We start from the raw sequence: 21156 nt of genomic DNA, 5'->3' as shown, positions 1-21156 counted from the left end.
AAAGGAAGACAGATACAAGTTCCGGCATGGGACAGTGTGGTGACGCTATCAAGGGGAACGGTGTGGCTTTACTGGGGAGGTCCTGAAGACACTCGCTGGGCGGCTCTCCCTCACACGAACAACCTGTCTATGCTCGTCCTCTCAACGTCCCTCTCCCATGATCCCTCCCCCCGCCTTCACCTTTTCCCTCCTCCAGGAGGCTCGTTTGTGACCCCGCCAGGGTGGTGGCACTCCCACCACAACGACTCGGAGGAGGATGCCTGGGTGCTCCCCATGCAGGACGCTGGCCTTTACACCCACATGTAGGCGCCTCTCCTTCCCCCTTTTCCTCCCTCCCTCCCGCCCTCTCTCCCACCCTCCAGTCTTGCGTTCACCCTTTCCTTTCTTATGCTTCCCCTTTGAGGTGGAAATCCATCCTGGACTGTCCCTCTCCCCTCCCTTTTGGAGTCTGTCATTAATGCCTCGGCCACCCTCCCTTTCTCCCGCGCTCCCTCCTCTCCATTCGTCGCAGGCGCTCCCTCGACATTCGCTTTTCTAAAGCCAACAAATGGCCTCGAATCGAGTGAGCTTGCGTCGAGGGGGAAAAATAAAAAAAAGAAGGAAGGCCTCTCCAACACTGATTTCGCGCTCAGGCATAATGACGGAAGTACAAATGAGAGGGAAGGGAGGGACTTACACTGACACGTTTGACTTGTGGATGGGGGAAAGGACGATGTACACACGTAGCAATTGCGGGGAAGGGAGGGAGGAGGAAAGGGGGTGAGAGGGAAATTTCACAGAAGTCTATTTAGTCGTTCCCTTGTGGATTTTTTGATTCTTTCGGCATGTCCACCCGTGGCTAGTGGTGAGCAATCCATCCAGAATGGTGGCCGCTGCCTTCCAACCGGACGAAGCCAGTGTGGCCTGAGGCAGGCATCAGAGCAGGCCACTAAAGGCGGAGACGGAGAGGGGAGTGGGGGAAATTGTGTAAAATGGCCCGGGGCGGGGGGGGGGCGTGTCAGCAGAAATGAAAACGCGAGATTGCGGAAGAAAGGAAGTCGCGCCGACCACAGATGCCCTCCAACCGGACAGGTGCGATCGATTCGGAGAAATAGGATGATATCGAGGAATTTTGGGACCAAGGACTTTCGCTACCGACATTATCGCAAGCCTCCGAAAGAAGAAATGCATGACAAGCAAAGAACGGCTGGAGAAGCCTCGTGGATATTCTCCTCTGGGCCCATGGGAGTCCTCGCGTCCGTTGAGTGGGGGATCTTTTGGGAAGCGGACGTGCTCTTCTCTGCGAGCCATTCCTTGTGACCCTTCATCGATGCATGTCCTTCCCTTTCTTTTTCGCCTCTCAATGGCATTTATCCTTTCTTCATGTGGGTTTTCTCACGGAGGGTGGAGGATGAGATGTCACCGACCACCATCTCTACCACCAGAATCAAAGCCTGAGAGCATGGCCACACACTGTCTTCGATCTCCCGCATGGACCGCGGTACTTCGACATCATGCTCGACTCGCGTTCCCTCGGGGTCTTTTGGTTCTAGTCCATGCCACCGCCAAACTTCCCTTCGGGCTTCCGTCCTCGTCGCTTTGGTTCCCCGATCGCCCACAAAGCTTCACCATTCCTCGCCCCACGCCTCGACCTCCCTCTGCAACCTCCTAAACTGGTGCGGACAAGACTTGGCATTCGTTTCCCCTCGCATCGACGTACACACCACCGTCCCTCCCTGCTTTCTTTTCTCCCTCCTCGAACCCCCCCCTGGAGAGGTAGAAGGCCTTCATCCTCGCCCATGGTGTATGGACGCTGATCGTCCTAAAGAGAGCCGAAAGTAGCCACGGGAGTTGTGGGGAATTGATTTTATGAACAAAATGAAGAAGGAGAGGGCGGGAAAGGGAATGAGAAGCGAACAATCACGTGGGGCTTGCCCCGTGCCGTCCTCCCTCGCAGAGGAGCCCTCGGAACCTATCCTATCATCGGCCCTCCCTTCCCCGCTCCTCTCCTCCCGGTCTACCACGTGTCTTTCATTTTTTTCGTGCCCCCCCTCGCCTCTTCTTACTCCCGTCCCTACAGTACTGCCTCCGTTTGCTCAGACCTACGCTATTTTCCTTACCCTACCTGCACCCTAATTCCCACGCATCATCACCTTCCGCTTCTATTTTCCCTTCCTCCCTCCCTCCCTCCCTCCGCACCGTTTTCCCCGTCCTCTCGCCTCAGTCTTCACGGAGGCGACGAGACCCGTGCCCAGACCTTGGTTTCGGAACGGAGGGATGACAATTACCTAAAGAAAGAGGGAAGGAGGAAAAGAAGGAAACAAAGATTTACATAGAAGACGAGGGAGCGCAGAGGGACGGAGCTAGCAGTCTGGGTTCGCTTTTTCCACTCTCCCCTTCCCTCCTCTCGATTTTTCCACACCTGACGCAGACGGTTTGCCCGGACGTCATATAAAGCGAGTCCTACCACCGAAGCCTTCGATTGAGGAAATTTTGAAAAAAGAGGCAAGCATTTATTTGAGTATATATCTTTGGCAACGATGCACGCAGTGACACCTGTGGCGTCACCTTGAAATGCGATGTTTGATGCACTATCTCTCCTCAACCCTCTGCTTTCCTCTCCAAGTCGTTTCCCTTACCTGCCCGTGCGATAAGGCCAAAAAATGCACGGAATGCGCGTCCACGTCAGTCAGGTAGGGAGGGAGGGAGGGAGGGAGGTAGCGTTGCCGAATTGCCTGCGTGGCCATGTGCAAGCCGGGCTCCTCCTCCGGGAGGTTTTCAAAGCTGCAAAGGCAAATCGGGAAGAAGGAAGCGAGAGAGAGAGGGGAAAAGAGAATGACAGCATGTGAGAGAGTGAATCTAAGAAGATGACGAAGGAGAAGTCCACGTACCGGTGTATCAACGGCCTCTGCGATGAGGAAAGTGGACGCGGCACAACTTCCCTATCGTTATGGGTACCGTGCGATTTTGAGGGCTTGAATTCGCTCGTTTCACCTCCTCCCCCCTACCGCCCTCTTTTCCTCCCTCCTCACCACCACCCATCAGCAAGCGCATGACCAGTCCTCAGGGAGGGAGGAAGATGTTCCAAAACATTCAAACTGCGGACTAAGGTGCCCCGAGACGGATGGTACTGCAGTTGTAGGAAGGAATTGGTAAAAAAGGACGTGCAAGTGACTTCAAGAGGATTGAGAGGGAGATATGGAAACGAGGGGGAAAGGAAGAGGAGAAGAATCGCTCAAGGAGGAGGAACGGTGATAAAAGGCCAAGGCTCGAGAACAATTACACGGGAGATCATGACAAAAAGGGAAAGAGTGCAGCGAGGAGCATTGAAGAACTTGTGTATAAAATCAGGATGAAAAGCAGGGATGACTTTCGACGAGGCTGATGAGTAAGGGCGGAGGCACACGAGCCGGTACGATGAGCTAGATGTGCAAGAAATATAAGCAAGGAAAGGCGAACACTAGCGCTGTAATGGCAAATGAGATGCCGAAAAGGCCATTCCAAGACTCGAAAATGACGAAGGGAAAATGTGGGAAAGTGAGACATGCGGACACAGTGTGAACTTTACATTTAGACATGGAAATTTAAACAAAGTCTGAGAGGGGTGTACCTGCAGCGTGCTGATGCCTGTGTTGCCGTGTACAAAGCCCAGGGCGGACGACAGCGAGCCGCCTCCAATCATCTAGGGAGGTAACAAGGAGAGTGGGTAGGAAGTAGACGCGAAACATGAGGTTCAAAGATATCTATTGAAAGCTCAAGCCTTTTGAAAGTGAGAAATCCCTGTCGTTGGGGCCGGTGGAGGGTCCAACCTGGTGGTGGGTAGCGGGCTCACAGGCAACAAGGGGGGACGTTTCATAGAGGAAAAATCGGCGAGAGAGCAACGAGAGCGGCCTCTTGAGAGAGAGAGACAGGAGGGGGGACTGACGTCGTACCTTTTTCATGACATAATGCATGAACTCTCCGTGCCCCACGACAACGATGGTGTCGTAGCTCCTCCCTCCCCCCCTTCCTCCCCCCCTCCCATCCCCGTCGACGGCGTTCGGGAGCGCCCCTGCAGACATGGTAAAAGCCCAACAATCGATCGAAGATTCAACCTCACAGTGGGCACCTCTCCCTCCTTTGCTCCTTTCCTCTCTTCCTCTCCCCCGGTCCTTTCCCCCTCACCGGCCAGAAGTACGTCCTGAATCCAGAGCCAGGCCTGTTCACAGCGCAGAAGAGCTTGGGGATGTCCCTCCCGCTCTTTCTAGAAATTTCAGCAAAAGAAGGAGAGGGAGGAATCAAGAATGAGCAAAGCCTACGACTTGCGTGAAAAGATTGAGCGAATGACGGTGCTGTTCTTGGCAGGAACTGACTTGAAGGGGGAAGGGGAGGAAGAGGGAGGATGGGGAGGAGAGAAGGAAAAAGTCGCGTACCGAGTGGGCATACCATCCTTCCTCTTCCACGTCAAAACACTGGAGCTGTCGTGAGTGTTGCGATGAAGACAAAGATTAAAGCTAGCGGGAGGGACGAAAGGTGGCTCTGAACTGTGGTCTCCCGCGCCAATCATCAGCAGTATAGGCACCCTCCCTGCCTTTCTTCCTCCCGACTCCCGCTTCTTCCAATGGCCCCCACCCTGCGTCCACCCGCCTCTAAACACTCGCCCCTCTCCATCTTCACCTTGTAGGTTCCTTCAAGCTCGGCTCTGGAGGTGCCCGTGTAGACGCGATCTTGCAGGTAACACCCGCCCACCTGAACATGACGAAAAGAGAGAAAGCGAAATGAAAAGGGAGGGAAGAGAAACGACATGCTGGAGTCAGACGGTTGTGGGAGGGAGATGAGGGGTGATGGGGTGGCCCTAGGAAATTTTCTTCTTCTAGACAGGGGCAAGTAACATGAAAGAACGGCCGAATTCGGTGCATCAGGATCCTAATTTACCTCGAAGTAGCGACCGTAGCAAGCGAAGTCTTCAGGGCCTATACCGAGCCGAGTGACCTTGCGTGAGAGGGAGCGAGGGAAACGAGGGGGGAGGGTGCGGCGATGGCAAGGGTCAGAATGCGACGAAGCTGGGGAGGGCTGGGGGATGGAAAGGGGGATGAGAGGGGACATACCAAGGGTCTGATGGTCTTTATCGCCCTTTGCATGGGAGAGGTGACGACGAGCACCCTGTGTCGGGTAAGGGGAGGGGAGAGAGAGGTAGAGACGTGGCGGTCGTCCGTGAGAGTCGCATCCGTGGGGGACTCGTAGGGTGGCAATAAAGGTATCGAGGCCAACAACAAGACGATGACATACTCGTCGTTGCTTTGCGTGATGAGTCTGCAGGAGGATGATACTAGCACGGAATTCTATCCCCCCTTCCCTCCCTCCCTTCTTCCATCCGTCCCTTCCTCCCTCCTCACCGGCGTTGTCTTAGGCGCTCGGCTAGGTATTCGCCCAACCGCTCCGCCTGCACAAAACCCTTCTCACTGAGATCAGCGTCTTCGCTACGCAGAGAAGCAACCTTGGAAGAAGGTCAGGACACAACAGTGATATCATGGTGAGAGTCATGGATAACAAACAGTTTCGAGAGGGCAGTCATATATCAAGCCAAGTGTCTAGATGCACAAGCGACAGGCAGGCGCTCAAGGTATTTGTACCAGGTATAAGAAGAGATGAATGATCTGTCTGGGCAGAAAACGTACCTCCTTTTCCATAAGTTCATGTAAATTTGGGTCGAAATTGTATCGCGCCCCCACCTAAGGAGAAGCGACGGTAAGGCTGCGCGTCAGACTAGCGCCCTTCATACAAGGGGATGAGCTTCATAAATCATCACACATACAACAAGAAGAGCAAGCGGTTACGCGTTGAAGCACATACCTCGGCGTGTAGGACATTGTTGCGAGACTCGGCATGACGGATAAAAAGGACTTCGGTACCACCGTGGGGGTCATCCTGTCATGGAAGAACCAGGATTTGAGAAAGAATATCAACAGCCAAATCTAATCACGTAGCGATCCTGTTAGCGTTTATTGTCACGCATTTCCCCCTGAAATCGTTCTTAGTACAGCGCAAGATCTCGAGTATTTACCTCCCCACCTCGTGTCTGAAGACCTACCATCATTGCTCGCATGCCATCCCCTATTCCCTGAAGAGCTTCTCCTCCGCAATCATCGGGATTGCTAGAGGTGTCGTTGCTATACATTATTCTGGTGAGCCTGTCTGTGATTTGAAAAAGTTGGCCAGACGCTCCCGGCTGTCGCGGCACGTCCGGGCTGAACACGACAAGCTCCGAACCAAACCGTTGCGAAATTTGAAAATCGCAAGACTTGATTACATGAAAAAAATAAATGCCTAGCACATTCCACCATGTTTCAAGAACATTTCTTTGGTCCTTCAGACGTTTATTATTTAGATTTGAACGTTTGTGAATCTGTATTTAGTTTGCCGTAATGATGCATAACCTCCCCGACTACGAGTCATTTCTTCCTTGCAATCGCGCTTGCATCAACCAGAGCAATGACATGCTAATTGTCTGAGTCCACTTCGCCTCTTTAAAACGCCCTTTTAGCACTGCTTCTCTCAAGTCTTTTTCCTGCATATACACTTTCCGCTGCATCTCCCTGTCGTCCGACTTGGCCACTGTCTTTATAGACTCCTTCACCGAGCCCTCCCTCGGTATATGGCAATCGTCTGCAAAAAAAACATTTAGAAAACCTCCACCACGCGTCGATGAGACGCGATATTGTCCTAGAGAAATCCATGTTGGTGATTCTTGGGAGTGATACGAGCCGATTGCACTGGTTAAAACAATAAGTTTCAGATGGTTGTATGGTCGCTTTGTCGCACTATTTACGGTGCATCGAGGCGGAAGAAAACGAAAGAGGGAATCTAAGGCAAGAATATAAGAGACCACACAATAGAGAGGAGAAAAGAGGGTTGCGTGGATATCATGCACATACCGAGACCTGCCTCCTCGAGAAGCTCTCGTTTAGCTGCCATGAGGGCGTCTTCGCCTGGCTCCACAAGGCCACCGATGGGCGCCAAACTGTGTCATTTGTGGCATTTCGACAAATTTATTGGTCCGTTGTAAAAGCTGTCGGACTCCCAAACTGGCTGTTTGAAAGAGGACGCGAAAAAGCTACATTACAGGCGCCACATAAAGGCCGAGGACCTCGGGAAGAAATCATCTTATGATACTTCTTCTTAGCTTCCTCCTCACCTGAGACCTTGATAGCCATACTTTTTCTGCTCAAAAACCAAGAATCTCCTGTCTTCTTCGCCCCCTGTCATTCCCTCCCCTGCACCCGTCCCCGCCTCCGCTTCCAGGCGCACCAAGACATTGATCTGGTCTTTCTCGTCAAACCACAGCCATCCGTCCAACACCTGTGATCGGGACAGAATGGAATCACGCACATCATCCTGTCTTTGTCAGTGCCCTGGGCATTTACGGGAAGCCATGTGTCCTTTTCGAGAAAGATCCATTTCTAAACGTACCGCTCCATCCTCCGCTTTGACTTTGTGGATCTCGCAGACACCAAACGACGTGGACACCACTGGGACAACTTCTAGTGTCTATAGGACGGTTTCCAGGAGGAATATGCAGAGATATAAGGAGAGCCCGAGGCCAAAAAAAGTCGTGCAAAGAATGTACCTGCTCCGATCGCCATGGCTTTCCCGTGAATGGCGTGAGCTCCAGCGGGCGGAAGTCTTTCCCCGAGACCAGGGGTCCACCCTTTGAACGTAAAGCAAACGAAGTGATCGTTGTTTGTAGGTGACAGCATATCAGCAATATCGGATGCAAGAGTGACATGCGTTCTTACCTTTTGTGCAGTTGGAGTGAACGACGAAGCCTCTAAATGTTGGGCCGTACGCGCTCTTATCCAACAAAGAATTCCCAACGCTGCGATGGCAAGAAAGGGTTTTAGCAACGTACTGCCCCTCCAGGGCCCCGCGACCTTCTGAAAATGACGCCGTCGAAGCATGGCGTATGGTCTATGGAAGCGAAATATCAAGGGTGTGGGTTCAGAAAGTCGATGCATTGAGTCTTGGAGGTCGTAGAATTGGCACGTACGTGTTGTTGTCTCTCTAGGCGAAGCTTAAATCCTCGCTGTAAGTATCATTGCCTCGACATCTTCCTTGTTTCAATTGATCACGTACTACACCAAGCTCAAGAGTTTTTATTTTGTACAGGAAGATATGGCAGGCAGGAGTAATCACGGTGGAAACAGGCTTGTGGTCATGGTGGCTGAAAAGCCGTCCATCTGCAATGCTATTGCCAATGCCCTCTGTGCAGGGGCGGAAATGAGTACGAGAGGTATGTGTGCGATTAAGAAGTGGGAAGTGTCGGAATGTTGGCATTGGACATAAATTTGTTTTGTTACATTCTGAAGCCGTCTGAGGATTTGATTAGATGCATTCATCCTTGGTCATCGAAAGTGCGTCAGATAGGCGGTCTCTGGCATCCCTTCACAAGGTACTTTGCTGCCCAATTTGTTCCATAGGACGCTCACCTCCAGTGCACGAATTCCACGGGCGCTTCGAAGGACAATCAGCACGTATAAGGGTCACATCCGTGACGGGGCACGTTTTCTCGACGGACTTCCCCGGACAGTACAGCAATTGGGAGGCCGTGGACCCGGTCGACTTGTTCAAAGCCCCCACTCGGAAGGAGCCGACGAGCAAATTCATCACCCATCACTTGGCATCGGAGGGAAAAGGGGCAGATATCCTTGTGCTCTGGCTGGATTGCGACAGAGAAGGCGAAAACATCTGCTTTGAGGTCATCGAGTGCATGCAACCGGGGTTCAAGGCTCACACGCGCATTCTGCGGTCAGTCTTCCCACCCCCTCATCAATATACGTAAAACTACAATCGAAGAATCACTGTACAGAGCCCGTAGCATACATGTGTGTCTGTCTGCCACGTGTGAAGAGCCCGATGAAGCTGGCCATGCTTGCTGATGCATGACGTACACGGTATACAGGGCACATTTCTCAGCAATCACGCCGAAAGACATTCACCGTGCTTTACAGAAATTAGGCGTGCCCAACAAAGATGAAGCCCTCTCGGTGGATGCGCGGTCAGTGAAACAGGGTCCTTGGAAGGGTTTGGTAGGGTTGTCTTCTCCTGTTCACTTTTTCGGAAATTTCCTGACGTGAAATCCCCCCTCTGCCTTCTACCCGTTACAGCCAAGAGCTAGATTTGAAGGTCGGAGTCGCCTTCTCACGCTTCCAGACACGTTATTTTCAGGGTAAATATGGGGATCTGGACGCAACTTTGGTCTCGTACGGGCCTTGTCAGACGCCGACCTTGGGCTTCTGCGTCCAGCGGCATGACGAGATTCAATCCTTCAGCCCGGAGAAGTTTTGGTACCTGGCAGCAGCGGTCGCGAAAGACGGGGCTAACGTAGCGCTTGAATGGGTAAGTGTTGACCGGTGTGCAAGGCTTTCAGGGAACATGTTGCCCTTCGTCCTCCGTGAGTGTCAATACAGCAGCAGGTGCGAGACATGTGGACCGCGTCATGGACCCGGTCGTCCCGTTTGATATCTCTGCCCTCGGGCAACGACCGACTGTTTCCGTGTTGCCCGCTCTTCAGCCATATATACAATTGAAAAGATCGATCGACACAATCTCTTGCATGGGAACATCCTCACATTCCATAGGGCCGCGGGCGTGTGTTTGACCACGAAGTGGCCCATGTCTTCCTCCACCTCGTGGGGGAGGCGGGCTCTGTCGCTGTCGATAAAGTTCAGAAGTCCGAGCAACGACGCACCAAACCCACCGCCCTCAACACGGTGGAACTCCTGAAAGAGGCCTCCAAAGTGCTGGGCATGGGCCCTGCGCAGACAATGTCCGTGGCAGAGCGACTCTATCTCTCTGGTTATCTGTCCTACCCACGGTGCGTGCACTCTCCCGGCGTGAGATACCTTCTTCGGGCCGCCTCTCCTTTTTCTCAACGGCTTTTGCGTTCGATGCATGTCTAGGACCGAGTCCACCGCCTATCCGGAGAGCTTCGACGTCCGCGGTGCGCTGAGCTTGCAGGTTTCCCACCCGACCTGGGGAGACTACGCCAAAGGGTTGCTCCAAGAAGGCGTGTCTCGGCCGCGCGCGGGCGTGGACGCGGGAGACCACCCGCCAATCACGCCTGTACGGGCCTTGGATCCCACGGTACGGGCGCGGAAGGAGTGTGCGGGTCTGAAGCGGGTGATGGGCGAGGGCGAAAGATGGGGTGGAAGCTAGAGTAGCGTCGCTGGTGCTCACCGATGCATCGATCTATCCTTTTGCGCGGCACAGGAATTTCCTGGGGACATGGGACGGCTCTACGACCTGGTCACGCGCCATTTCTTGGCAAGCTTGTCGCATGACGCCCGCTTTCTCCAGACTAAAGTCCTCTTCTCCTCGGAATGCGGGGAGTCCTTCAGTGCCTCCGGAAAGATCATGATCGACCCTGGCTATCTCGCTGTGCTCGCACAGTCTAAGGTAAGGAAAGGCTGGGGGGCTGGGAGTGGACTGGTGAAGGGTGCAATAACACAGTCGGGAAGGGTTCTCTGCCCGCGACCGCGCTGACGTCTCTTATTCGTGCGCCGCCACTGCCAGGATGAGAGCAAGCTGCCGGATTTTCAAGAAGGGGACCATTTTACATTCTCCTCGTTGGGGCTTGGCGACGGCCACACGTCTCCACCGGGGTACTTGACCGAAAGCGAATTGATCGAGAGAATGGAAAAGCATGGCATCGGAACAGACGCTTCGATTTCCTCCCACATCAACAACATCGTGGAACGCAACTACGTGCACGTCGGTGATGGTCGGACCCTGATTCCCAACCCGCTCGGTGAGTAAGCACGGAGGCGAGCAGTAACAGCCAGAAGTCTCGGTAGAATACTACGTAACGTTAGTAATAGATGAAAGAGAAGCATTTCTGATGATAGTTGCGGCAACATTCTAGGCATTGTCCTCGTGCATGGATACCTTCGGATCGACGCCGATCTTGTCCTCCCTAAGGTGCGGGCACAAATTGAGAGCGAATGCACCCTCATCGCCAAGGGGCAGGTAGGTTGTGGGGTTCTTGAAAAAGGGTTAAAAACGTGCGGAACGGATTTTCTGTGATTTTCCATAGTTCGGGTGCTGACGAAGAGCGCTTCGTTGGCTTTTGTGATGGTCTTGTCGGATCGGACTTGTGTCTTTCGAGAACGCTTACCAGCTCTTTTTTGGATGATTTGGACATAAACGAAGGCGGATATGCAGAGCGTCGTGGACCATTCTCTGCGGAACTTCGAAGCGAAATTCCGCTATTTCGCCGAGCACATTGACCTGATGGACTCCCTTTTCGAAGCGACTTTTAGCCCTCTGGTAGGTTGAAGAGGGGACTCCAAAGTGTACACAAGGAACGCAAATTTTGCGAAGCCACTTTTTTGCCTCACTTGTGACGTCTCTTTCGTCGACCTTCCGCTTCCTAAACACCTTCTTACTCTTCAGGCGGCGACAGGCAAGCCCTTGTCTAGATGTGGAAAATGCAGACGCTTTATGAAGTACATCCACCTGAAACCGCAACGCCTGTACTGTCCCATTTGCAATGAAACGTACGCCTTGCCTCAGGTAAGCCCTTTCGATGTAATACGGCGTCATTGGGACATCTGTAGGGGCCCATGCAACTCCCGGAGAATTCTGCGGGTTGGGGATAAAAAAATATAAAAGCAAACGATAATCAGCTTCTCTGGAAAGATAAGATGGTAGATATGAAAGTAAGGTAAATGATTAAAAGTCGATTAATGGAAAGCGACACTCACTTCTCCTATCTCAACTATATCACATGACACTATAGAACGGCACTATCAAATTGTACAAGGAACTTAAATGCCCGCTCGATGATTTTGAGCTACTCTTGTTTTCACTCGGTGAGTGTGTATGATTGAAACTTGAGTGACACGAACATACGTTTTGAGTAGGAGAGAGAAAGTGAGAATAGATGTGATGAGTTTTACTGACTTGCAAATTCCTTATGTTTTCCTAAAACTTGCAGGAAATGCTCAAGGTGCTCAGGGTAAATCTTTTCCTCTTTGCCCGTACTGTTATTCCCATCCTCCTTTCGAAGGTGAGTATCGGTAAAGATCTCAATGTCTCTTCCTCCTAGTTGGAACGCTTTCGCCGCTGAGTTGCAATATCTACCCACATACATCCCTCGCGCATCTTCCATCTATTTACACGTAATTGCTTTATTCTTGGTGAGTCCTCCTCGTCTCCTTTCTAACCCTGTTTCTCCCACCCAGGCCTCAGCATTATGGGCTGTGACTCTTGCATGCATCCTACCTGCAAGCACTCCCTCACACGAAACGGCGTCTGCCCTTGCCCCGGCGAGAGTGGAGCTGCCTGTCCTGGCACGTTAGTCTTAGACGTCAACTCTTACCCTAACTGGAAAATGGCGTGCAATCGCTGCAACAATTTAGTGCTTTTCAAGGTGACAGTGAGGGGTCTAGTTGTGTGAACAAAGTCTCAACAAACCAACTCCTGAAATGAACAAATGTATATATATATATAATGTCCTTAATTATATCGGGGGTAGAAAAAAATAAAATTTGACAATTTTGTGGTAGATGACGACAATACTGAAATCTAGAATTCTTATTTTCTTCTTTCCCTAGGGCGGAAACATTCACAGTATCAAGCCAGCCACGTCCCAATACTGCGAGGTTTGTGGCTCCGCTGTACTAACGATCGAGTATCAAAAGGATAAAAGCCCCTTATCTGGTGAGGAGGGACGATTTTGTGCGGGTTATTGCGGTAGCATATCAAGGGCTATAACGGACCGTTATGCTTGGAAAATAATTATTGTGTAGAAATACACTTAAATGGTTTTTTGATATAATTTCAAAAATGGACGATACTTTTGACGCTTTTTTTATTTCTATCGGCTCATATGACAATTTCCGTAATCCTCGTGCAGGAGGGGAAACCAAGATAGAAGGATGTGTTCTGTGCCACGACATTCTTAACACCTGCACCGAACTGGCCAAAGGCCGACACAAGCATGTCGCCATTGCCCGCAAAGACTTTGCCAAGCGCAATCGAGGACGGGGGCGTGGACGCGGGCGAGGAAGGGGCCGCGGGGGGAAAGGGGGGGCCAATCCTCTTATGTCTTTCGAAGATTTTTGAAAGGGAGGAGGGGAGCGGAGGAAGAATTGCATCGGGGATAGTACCACGACAAATAAAGCTAAAATCACAGTTTTCAACATCATCCCCTTCAAATTGGAGTTCTTTACATTTACTTTTCGTTGTCCATTCTGAGAAACGGAGATGTGCGTCTATGACATCAAACATACGACAAAGAGCGTTATGAACATATGAAGTATTCCTAGGAAAAAGCCGACCGTGAATCTGATGATCGAAATAAAGTTGATCGTACTGCATGCACCCTGCCGCGTCGACAGTCTTTCCCATTTTTTCCTTGCCATCATCTTCTTTCTCAATATTCACAGTGCTGAATGATATGAATTCCCACCTTACGGCGGCTTTAGACCCTAAAAAGGGTTCGCTCGCTGATTTTAATGCCTCGGCGATTCACATGTCGCAGTCAATCCCATTTAATTTTTTCTTGCCCCATGTATATCTCACTCTTCACCCTCTCGAGTTCCTCTCCTCTTGCTCTAAACCTTCTATTATCGCTTAAGGTCCAATTGGCATCAGTATCCCTCAATCCTCGCTGACTCGTCCCTCCCCTCTCTGGTGCATTTCCTTCTCCTCCTCCTCTGCCAACTGCCGTTCCTCCTCCTGCTGCAACTCGATGGTCTGCCGGCGAATTAGCCCCTCATTGATCCGTTGCAGAGCCCCCACTGTTTCATGGCTGAATGCCTTGTCATGCTTGCTGCCGTCTTGGAACTCCTCGACCTTCCAACCCAACTTGGCCAACGTCTCGCTTCAAGTGGAGGCAAGCAGAATGATGATAAATGAGGCGGAGAAAAGAAATCGACGGTCAATCTTCTCCGAAGTCCGAAGACAAAGGGTGGCACGTATCTTTCGCAACAAGGTCTATCCATCCCCTAGCCACCTTTCTCTGGTCCTCCAGTCACCGTCCACAATCGCCCCCTTCAAACCATCGTTGTCATTCTTACCGGTGCACCGCATCAGAGATGCCGTGTTTCTGCCTATACTCGCGAATGAAGGCCTTCTCGGAGGGCTCCACCCTATTATCAACTAGCACCTATGGTGAAAGAGTGGAGGATCGACTCATGAAGCGCTGCCTTGTATAAAACGCGTCCATCTCTTTCCCCAGCACTTCCTACCGTGGCCATGATCTCCTCGTATGCCTCACTATTGGCCTCCTTGGTGTGAGAGGTGAAGGACAGGAGCTTTCCGATCAAAGCTCCGTTGATGGCATGCGTCACACTCCGGGATAGGTTCGTGTCCTGTGGATAGGCGGAAAAAGGGAAAAGGGTAAGAGGCGGGGGACATGGAAAGTTTGATACCTGGGTGCGCCGATCGCAAAGCATGAAGACGGATCGCCTCGTGTCTCTCCCCCACGCCATCTTTCGCGAAAGGCCGTCACGCCCTCAGAGAGATCCCCAAACCACACCGCGGTCCTGTCGAAGCGCCAAGAATATAAACACACAACCTGATACCTGTTCTCATACCCACCTCACTCAAAAGCCCCCGTAGACGCTTATGCTCCCAGCACAAATATCGAACGGGACTCTCAGCCACGAAGGTAGCGATGGCGCCTTTGGCCTGTCCAGGAGAGAGGGAAACGTCCAGGGAGGCGGAAGATGGTAAAAGGATAAAATAAAAAATAGACACCCCCAAGGCCGAGGCCCGGAGAAAGGCTTAGAAAACAAAAAGCGCAAACGCACCTTCTTCTCTTGATCCAAGAAGTTGATCTCGCCGATCCAAGCCCCTGTCCGAGTGAGGGGGAAAAGCGCGTACGCCGAGTGAGGACCTCCTGTCGCCCTCTGCCTCGTCCTTCCCCCCGCCCCTTACCTACCGCTGTCCATGCCTTGGTTTATCTCCGTCTCACGGGCGCCAGGAAAAGTAGAAAAAGACTGGATGGGGATCTGTGTGCGGCGGTAGAGAGAGATAGAGCCAGATATGCACAGATGGAAAGGGTCTCGATGACACGTCACTCGTTGTGCAGGCAGAGGCACACCCCTCCAACTCCTTGCTTCCCCTCCCTCCTTCGCTGCCCCTCCTTGCCACCCACCCCGTTGACGAAGGCGGCTACCTTCCCCCTCGCAATCAGGACCAGCCTGTCCAGCGGCTCTCCTTCAACGGCAAGCGCCGTGCTGCGTGGGAGGGGAGGGAATGGAAGAGAACGAGAGAGATGAGAGCCCCTACAACCTCTTCTGACCCTTTCGCCGCCTCTCCGCCCTCCTTTCCTTCTCCACCTGCTCACCCGGCGGGCACGTCTTTCCACTCAGCAGTGCTCAGCAAGCGCCGGAACTGGGTCGGCGTCAGGGTGTAGGGCAAGAAATGCTCCTCGAAGAGCTCGAGCTCCTCCTGAGAAATGGGTGGGAGTAGGGAGAGAGAGAGACTTCAGCGGATGCAACAATGCCGAAAAGAACTAAAAAAAGTCTCCCTCATTCCCGTTCCCCTCCTCGTCGGGTCTCGCTTCCTGTACCGATCCCCTTTTTCTGTGGCGGCCCGACCCGAAACGACGCAGGAAGGGGAAAGAATACCGACAGGCTACATATCACGACCATACTCATCCCCGCCATCGCACACGGTCATGGCCTCCACACCCCCTCACCTTGGAAAAGGCGATCTCCTCGTCCTCGAACAGCAAGGAGAGGATCATGGTGCCGTTCACCGCCAGAAAGACCATGCCCCAGAGAGCCGGTATGCGAAGGGGTGGAGAGTGAGTCAGATTGTAGACGACTGGCAATAAAGGGGTTGAGGGGGACGAAGGAGGAAGGGGAAAGAATGAGAGGGAAAGAATGCGGTATTGTCGCAGGAAGACCCCGCGCTTTCAGTCGAGCTCGAAAAGTGAAGATATTACTTCTGTGGGCTCTCATTTTCTTAAGATTGGAACTACGATCGTTTCCATCCACATTGCATGCTTAAGCACTATCCAATTCATATATTATCTCTCCTCCTTGGATTGATAATTTCCATCTTGTTCGAATTACCTCCGCATGTCGTAGCCACCAGAGCCAAAGACCGCAGAAGAAACACGTCTGTCATGGAAAAGCTCAACAAGGCGCAGGTGTTGCCGAAATGCAACAAAGCGTGCCCGCCTTTTGGAGGTCCAAATTTGGCCGCTGGTGGAGGAGGGTTTGCAGCCTGTACGGAAGGCGAGGTGGACGTAGTTGACGAAAGCTGGCGGCTTGAATTCTGGTAGAAACATCTGATTAAGTCTCTGCCAGCTGAGCTGCGAGATGTTCCTTTCGCTGTTGAAAGATTGATTGTGAGGAGTCGGATAGAGGAGGAATAACGTCGTGTTGACAGAGGTCGGGCTGTTGAAAATGCCTCAGCGGCACTTCGTCGTCTCTGCGCGGCTGTCGCTGCTGTCAGGAGCCTGCACGTTGTTGTAATGCCCCTTCTAATGTTTGCACTCATTTCCTGTGCAGTCACATCATGAGGAAAAAATAGCATGAATGTCAGGGGGAGGCGGGCAAATCCATTTTTCGCAGCTCGGGGTTTCCGGCAAATGAACGTTAACCTCCCCCCACCTGTCGCACCGGTTCAGGAAAGGGCAACGCAATAAAATTCCTTTATTGAAGAAAGCTCTCTGCAGTGTGATGCGCATTTCGTGGACATAAGTCAATTATAGATGTCCAGATAAAAGCGTATGGAGTAATTTGCGCTGTAATTCCTAGATCCATTTCAGGTTTATCATGTAACTACGGCGAGCAAGCTTTCAAGACCTGCGGGATTTTATCATGTTCGACAGCAAAACGTTCAAGGTTTGAGAATCGAAAAGTATTTTTAAGTGCTGATAAAATATTGCGAGGCTAGAGAGTTAAGAAATCAAGCATGAAAGTAAAATGACGTTTACGAGAAGAAAAGATGCAATCAAATATCAATGCGCAGGTTGGAAAGCGAGAACAGGACTGCAAACGTAGCTTTTAAGAGGTATTTTGTCTTAATAAGGCTTCTCTGATGGTGATCTTGTTCGTGGTAATCCCCAAAATCTATCATATATAGATAGATCATAAAATTTCACGCTTTCTTTCGTGTGTACGCGGCGAAGGCGACACATTTCTTGTATTGTTTTTGCGGTGCCTTAATGAGGACTGGATGTCTCTGCAACGTCCTCATCATCCTTGACACCTCTTTCGTGAGAAGGATAATGTTTATCATAAAACTTCGTATGCAGCACCACCTTTACACAGCCTTCTTGCTTATCGTTGAAAATTTGGTACGCCCTGGCTGCATCTTCCAAGGGTAATTCATGAGTAATCACCACACGGGGGTCTAAGTCCTTGTTTTCGATTTTTTTAAGCAAGTTCTTCCAGTAACGTTGCACCGGAGTTTGCCCTGCCTTCATTGTCAAGCCCTTTTCCATGAAGCAGCCAAAGTTGAAGTGATTGACGTATCCCAGGTAGACCCCCACCACACTCACCCGCCCTCCCTTCCGCACCGTCGTAAATATCTCGTTCATCACGTCAGCGGGGTCTGTCTCCAGACCTAACGACATCTCAGCTTTATGCAGTAGCGTCGAGGCATAGTGAAACCCGACGGCTTCAATGCAGACGTCTGGACCGTGAGGGAGGACTCCACGTACAGCCTTCGCGACCCCTCCGTCATGCTGGTGCTGTCGACCGTTCAGCGTCACGAGGGAGCGTGGATCTAGACGTCGCTCCGCGAAATCAAGGCGATATTTCTCTTGATCAATGAGAAGAACTTTGTTAGCGCCTCGATGCTGCGCACACTGTGCTGTCAGGATACCTACAGGCCCGCCCCCCAAATGGCCACAGTATCCCCCTTGCTCACGTTCCCCATCTCACAAGCGTGCCAGGCCGTACAAAGGACATCTGAAAGGAGGAGAACGTCCAAATCACCGTGCCGCTCATGCTCTGATGGCACCTTAAGGAGGTTTTGCTCCGCGAAAGGCACACGCACGTAATCAGCTTGCCCACCCGCCCAGCCCCCAGTCAAATGGGAATACCCGAAATATCCCCCGCTTTTGTCCCCATATAGCCTTTCTTGTGCTGTACTGTCGTTACTTTTGTCGCAGAGAGTGTAAAGCTCGTGGCGGCAAGCGTCGCAACGTCCACAGGATATGTCAAAGCAGCACACAACCCGGTCCCCTTGGGCTAAATTTTTAACGTCATCTCCAACCTCGTGCACTATCCCCATGAACTCATGTCCCAAGATATCACCCTTAGTCATGGAACCCTTAGGAAAGTTGCCAGTGTATAAGTGCAAGTCAGAGCCACAAATAGCACTCGAGGTGACGCGGAGGATGATATCCTCTGGATGCGCCAGCGCTGGTCGATCAACTTCCACCACGCGAATGTCACGCGAGCCACTCCACGTTACAGCTGTCATGGGTTCTCCTTTTACAGTGGGGCCGCAGAAAGGTACTGTCAATTTCTCCTCCATTTTGGAAGTCTCTCCAGGCGCACTCATTATATGAGCTTTCGTTTTGATAATCAGAAAGCTTATAGGCTGTGCGGTATGTGCGTCGACGCTGAATGAGATTTTGCTGGCACAGAACATAAATCCATCAGCACGGCCTTACAAATGAGGCTTTTCAGAATTTCCTTGAAGCGAAATGAATTCCGCGCGACGCGCACGATTTTTCCTGCTGAAATTTTCTATATGTGTAGGTAGGGTGCCGTGTGGCCCATGCGATAAGTTCAATCAGCGAGGTAAATCGAGCCCGTCCTCCATATACCGCAAACGGAAAGAGCATAAGGACACACTAGGATTGATAGTTCCACAGATAATCTCGTATTCACTTCTTGTGAAATACAAAGTGTACAATTAAGAAATTCGTGAGTATGTTATACGTTAATATAAATTATATCGTGAGTAGGCTAAGTCCGAACTTGCTTTGAGTATCATTCCTTCCTCTGTGCCAATGAGCATGACTTCAAGCTAAAATTCAGTCGTCGAGAGTAAGATATACACTGCTCTATAAAGCTGAACTTATCTCCAAAGTTCTGCGATGGTGAACCATGACATGTTACACATGATTCAAAATATTTTCCAGGAGCAACCCGGTTGATTCTTCGTGTAGTGCGTGTAGTTTGTCAGGAGGTTAAGAAACAATGAATGTTTGTGCACTCCTAATCAACCATATTTCCCGTCATCATCATATTGTGCCTTACTTTTGATAACATTGATAGTATTCGTGGAATTGTTGTACTGAAAATCGACAAAACAGCTCTCAGCATGACGAGCGACTGTTTCACCGCCTTTTAAGCTTCATGGTTAAGAAAATCGTTGCCCATGCCTTATAAATGCCAATGTCCGTCCCAACGTATAAAAACTCACAACCTCAAAGTGAGGAGCATGTTTAAGGCTTGTGACGGTCGAGGAACGACCAAAATCTTCTTAAGCATCATATATACCAAAATACCACATCAAATTTGTCAACATTCACAGCATTCGACGCCTATCTGCCGTAGTGGCAAGTGCGAGATACACCGGAAGTGCTCACTCATGTCATCTTTGGCGCTGACTCCCTTCAAGGCTGGCCTTTTCGTCGGCAAGAGTATCATTGTAACAGGTGGAGGCACTGGCCTTGGATATGCTATAGGTAACTTGTGATCAACCAGAGCGTTTAAGTGTGCTTCAGCAACGAATTGAAAACCACAAAATGGCCCAAATTGTCTTGTACACTGATTGACGTGTCCAATTCTACCCTCAAACAGCCAAGGAGCTCGTATCTCTCGGTGCCAAGGTGGTGATAGCCGCTCGTCGCATTGAAGTGTTGGAAGCAGCTGCCTCTGAAATGAATAAGTCCTCTCAAAGAGGAGGAAAGATTTATGTGTGTCAGTGCAATGTCCGTAATGAAGATGACATCCAAAAGCTCGTTACTTTCGCGTTGGAGACAATGGGAGGGATCGACGGATTGGTGAACAATGCGGGCGGGCAGGTATGAGCGCCTCTTTTACGCTTGTCTTACCCGTTTACAACGTTCACGAGAGCATTCAATCCCTTCTTTGATCCCTACCTCCTCACCATGGCCCGGTCAGTTCGTCAGCCCGGTCGAAAACATCAGTGCCCGTGGGTTCAAAGCCGTCGTCGAGACCAACTTGCTCTCGTGCTTCATGCTCTCCAAGGAGATTTATAACCGCTGGTGCGAAGAGAAGATAGGGTAGAGCAGTAGCAAGAAATGGATGGGTCCTCTTCTCGCTTTGTATCATCCCCTCCGTGTCGAAGCCCCAGACCTCGGCCTTTTTCCACACACTTTCTGGCTTCTTGACCACCATCCACAGGTGGAGTCAACAAGAGGATAGGAAGAGGAGTGGATCCATCGTTAATATCATCCTTGCGAATAAGAATGGTTTTCCCATGATGGCACACAGGTAAGCCCTTCCTTTGGTCCCTCTCCTTTTTTCCCGTCTCCTCCTCTTTTTTTAACCTGCCTTCTTCTACCCTTTCTACATTCCTTCTTCCACAATCTTCACAAGCGGAGCTGCTCGTGCGGGTGTGGAAAATCTTACCAAGAGCATGGCCTTAGAATGGATCGGGCGAGGAGTGCGGGTCAATTGTGTCGCCCCGGGGATTATCTACACAGAGAGCGGCTTCGCTAATTACGGGTGAGGGCTGCGACAACTTTCCATTTCCTCGTACTCCCTTTTTCTCATCACTTGGCTAATCTCTCTCGCCTCCCTCAACTGTCCATGTACGTTAGTGAGATGGCCGGTGCTTTCCTTTCCTCGGTCCTCCCTTGTATACCCGCCCACCGGTGCGGCACTGCCGAGGAGGTGAGTAGCCTCGTAGTCTTCCTCCTCTCTGACGCTGCTGTCTATATTACGGGTCAAAATATGGGAGTGGATGGGGGTATGGGGCAAGGCACTATCCCTCTACGCCCGCAGGACCACGGCGCCAGCCTCCTGCCGGTCTATGGAGAGCTGCCCATGAAGGCGAGGCTTTGAGGGTAGCATGGTCAACGTGTCGAGACAAAATTAAAAACGCATTTTAAAAAATATAGAAGCCATTTCTTCAATGTGGCCTACACGGTTTTGGTATTTCCTCGTGTAGTCGTCCGACTTCAATTGCCCCCACATGATATTATGGGTGGAGTTGACTTTGTTCAAAGCTCTGATTTTTACCTCTTGA

General features: G+C 51.2%; 4 protein-coding genes across 4 annotated transcripts; 2 read left to right on the top strand and 2 right to left on the bottom strand.

The window, feature by feature from the left end:
* Positions 1-1290: 1290 nt before the first annotated feature.
* Positions 1291-7916, bottom strand: NGA_0612600 (nudix hydrolase; the record flags this gene model as incomplete). The annotated part of the gene is made up of 20 exons (XM_005855551.1): positions 1291-1801; positions 2871-2887; positions 3590-3661; positions 3912-4030; positions 4144-4222; positions 4332-4430; positions 4591-4707; positions 4894-4950; positions 5067-5271; positions 5355-5455; positions 5637-5690; positions 5812-5886; positions 6050-6206; positions 6537-6624; positions 6894-6979; positions 7154-7353; positions 7429-7506; positions 7586-7666; positions 7755-7786; positions 7868-7916. 20 exons carry the CDS (start codon positions 7914-7916, stop codon positions 1648-1650), a joined length of 1920 nt encoding a protein of 639 aa, XP_005855613.1. The 3' UTR covers positions 1291-1647.
* A 256-nt stretch (positions 7917-8172) lies between these two features.
* Positions 8173-13083, top strand: TOP3 (DNA topoisomerase III; the record flags this gene model as incomplete). Its single annotated transcript, XM_005855554.1, has 16 exons — positions 8173-8248; positions 8436-8763; positions 8918-9013; positions 9123-9354; positions 9597-9832; positions 9918-10101; positions 10228-10413; positions 10531-10769; positions 10863-10983; positions 11167-11283; positions 11410-11529; positions 11756-11828; positions 11954-12025; positions 12201-12394; positions 12573-12702; positions 12875-13083. 16 exons carry the CDS (start codon positions 8173-8175, stop codon positions 13081-13083), a joined length of 2613 nt encoding a protein of 870 aa, XP_005855616.1.
* Positions 13084-13322: 239 nt separating this feature from the next.
* NGA_0612500 (cyclic nucleotide-binding domain protein) lies at positions 13323-16251 on the bottom strand (the record flags this gene model as incomplete). Its single annotated transcript, XM_005855550.1, has 9 exons — positions 13323-13843; positions 14040-14128; positions 14211-14333; positions 14775-14818; positions 14906-14975; positions 15068-15203; positions 15314-15417; positions 15668-15795; positions 16047-16251. Coding segments are annotated over 9 exons (1122 nt in total), but the record flags the coding sequence as incomplete, so codon positions are not given.
* Positions 16252-19469: 3218 nt separating this feature from the next.
* On the top strand, positions 19470-21008 carry PTER (peroxisomal trans-2-enoyl-CoA reductase). Its single transcript, XM_005855553.1, has 6 exons — positions 19470-19627; positions 19743-19966; positions 20067-20170; positions 20310-20399; positions 20505-20633; positions 20729-21008. The coding sequence occupies exons 1-6, from the start codon at positions 19531-19533 to the stop codon at positions 20970-20972; spliced, it is 888 nt and encodes a 295-aa protein (XP_005855615.1). The 5' UTR covers positions 19470-19530; the 3' UTR covers positions 20973-21008.
* The last annotated feature ends 148 nt before the right edge of the window (positions 21009-21156 follow it).

Source organism: Nannochloropsis gaditana (assembly GCF_000240725.1).
Source record: "Nannochloropsis gaditana CCMP526 unplaced genomic scaffold scaffold167, whole genome shotgun sequence".
In the NCBI taxonomy this organism is placed as follows: Eukaryota; class Eustigmatophyceae; order Eustigmatales; family Monodopsidaceae; genus Microchloropsis; species Microchloropsis gaditana.
The sequence above is the reverse complement of the archived record's forward strand: the minus strand, read 5'-3'. Positions and strand labels throughout refer to the sequence as shown.

Coding starts and splice junctions, on each gene's coding strand:
- PTER (XM_005855553.1), top strand. CDS start 19,531: ATGTCATCTTTGGCGCTGACTCCCTTCAAGGCTGGCCTTTTCGTCGGC. Junction 19,628..19,742: donor TGGCCTTGGATATGCTATAG/GTAACTTGTGAT, acceptor ACCCTCAAACAG/CCAAGGAGCTCGTATCTCTC. Junction 20,400..20,504: donor TTTCCCATGATGGCACACAG/GTAAGCCCTTCC, acceptor AATCTTCACAAG/CGGAGCTGCTCGTGCGGGTG.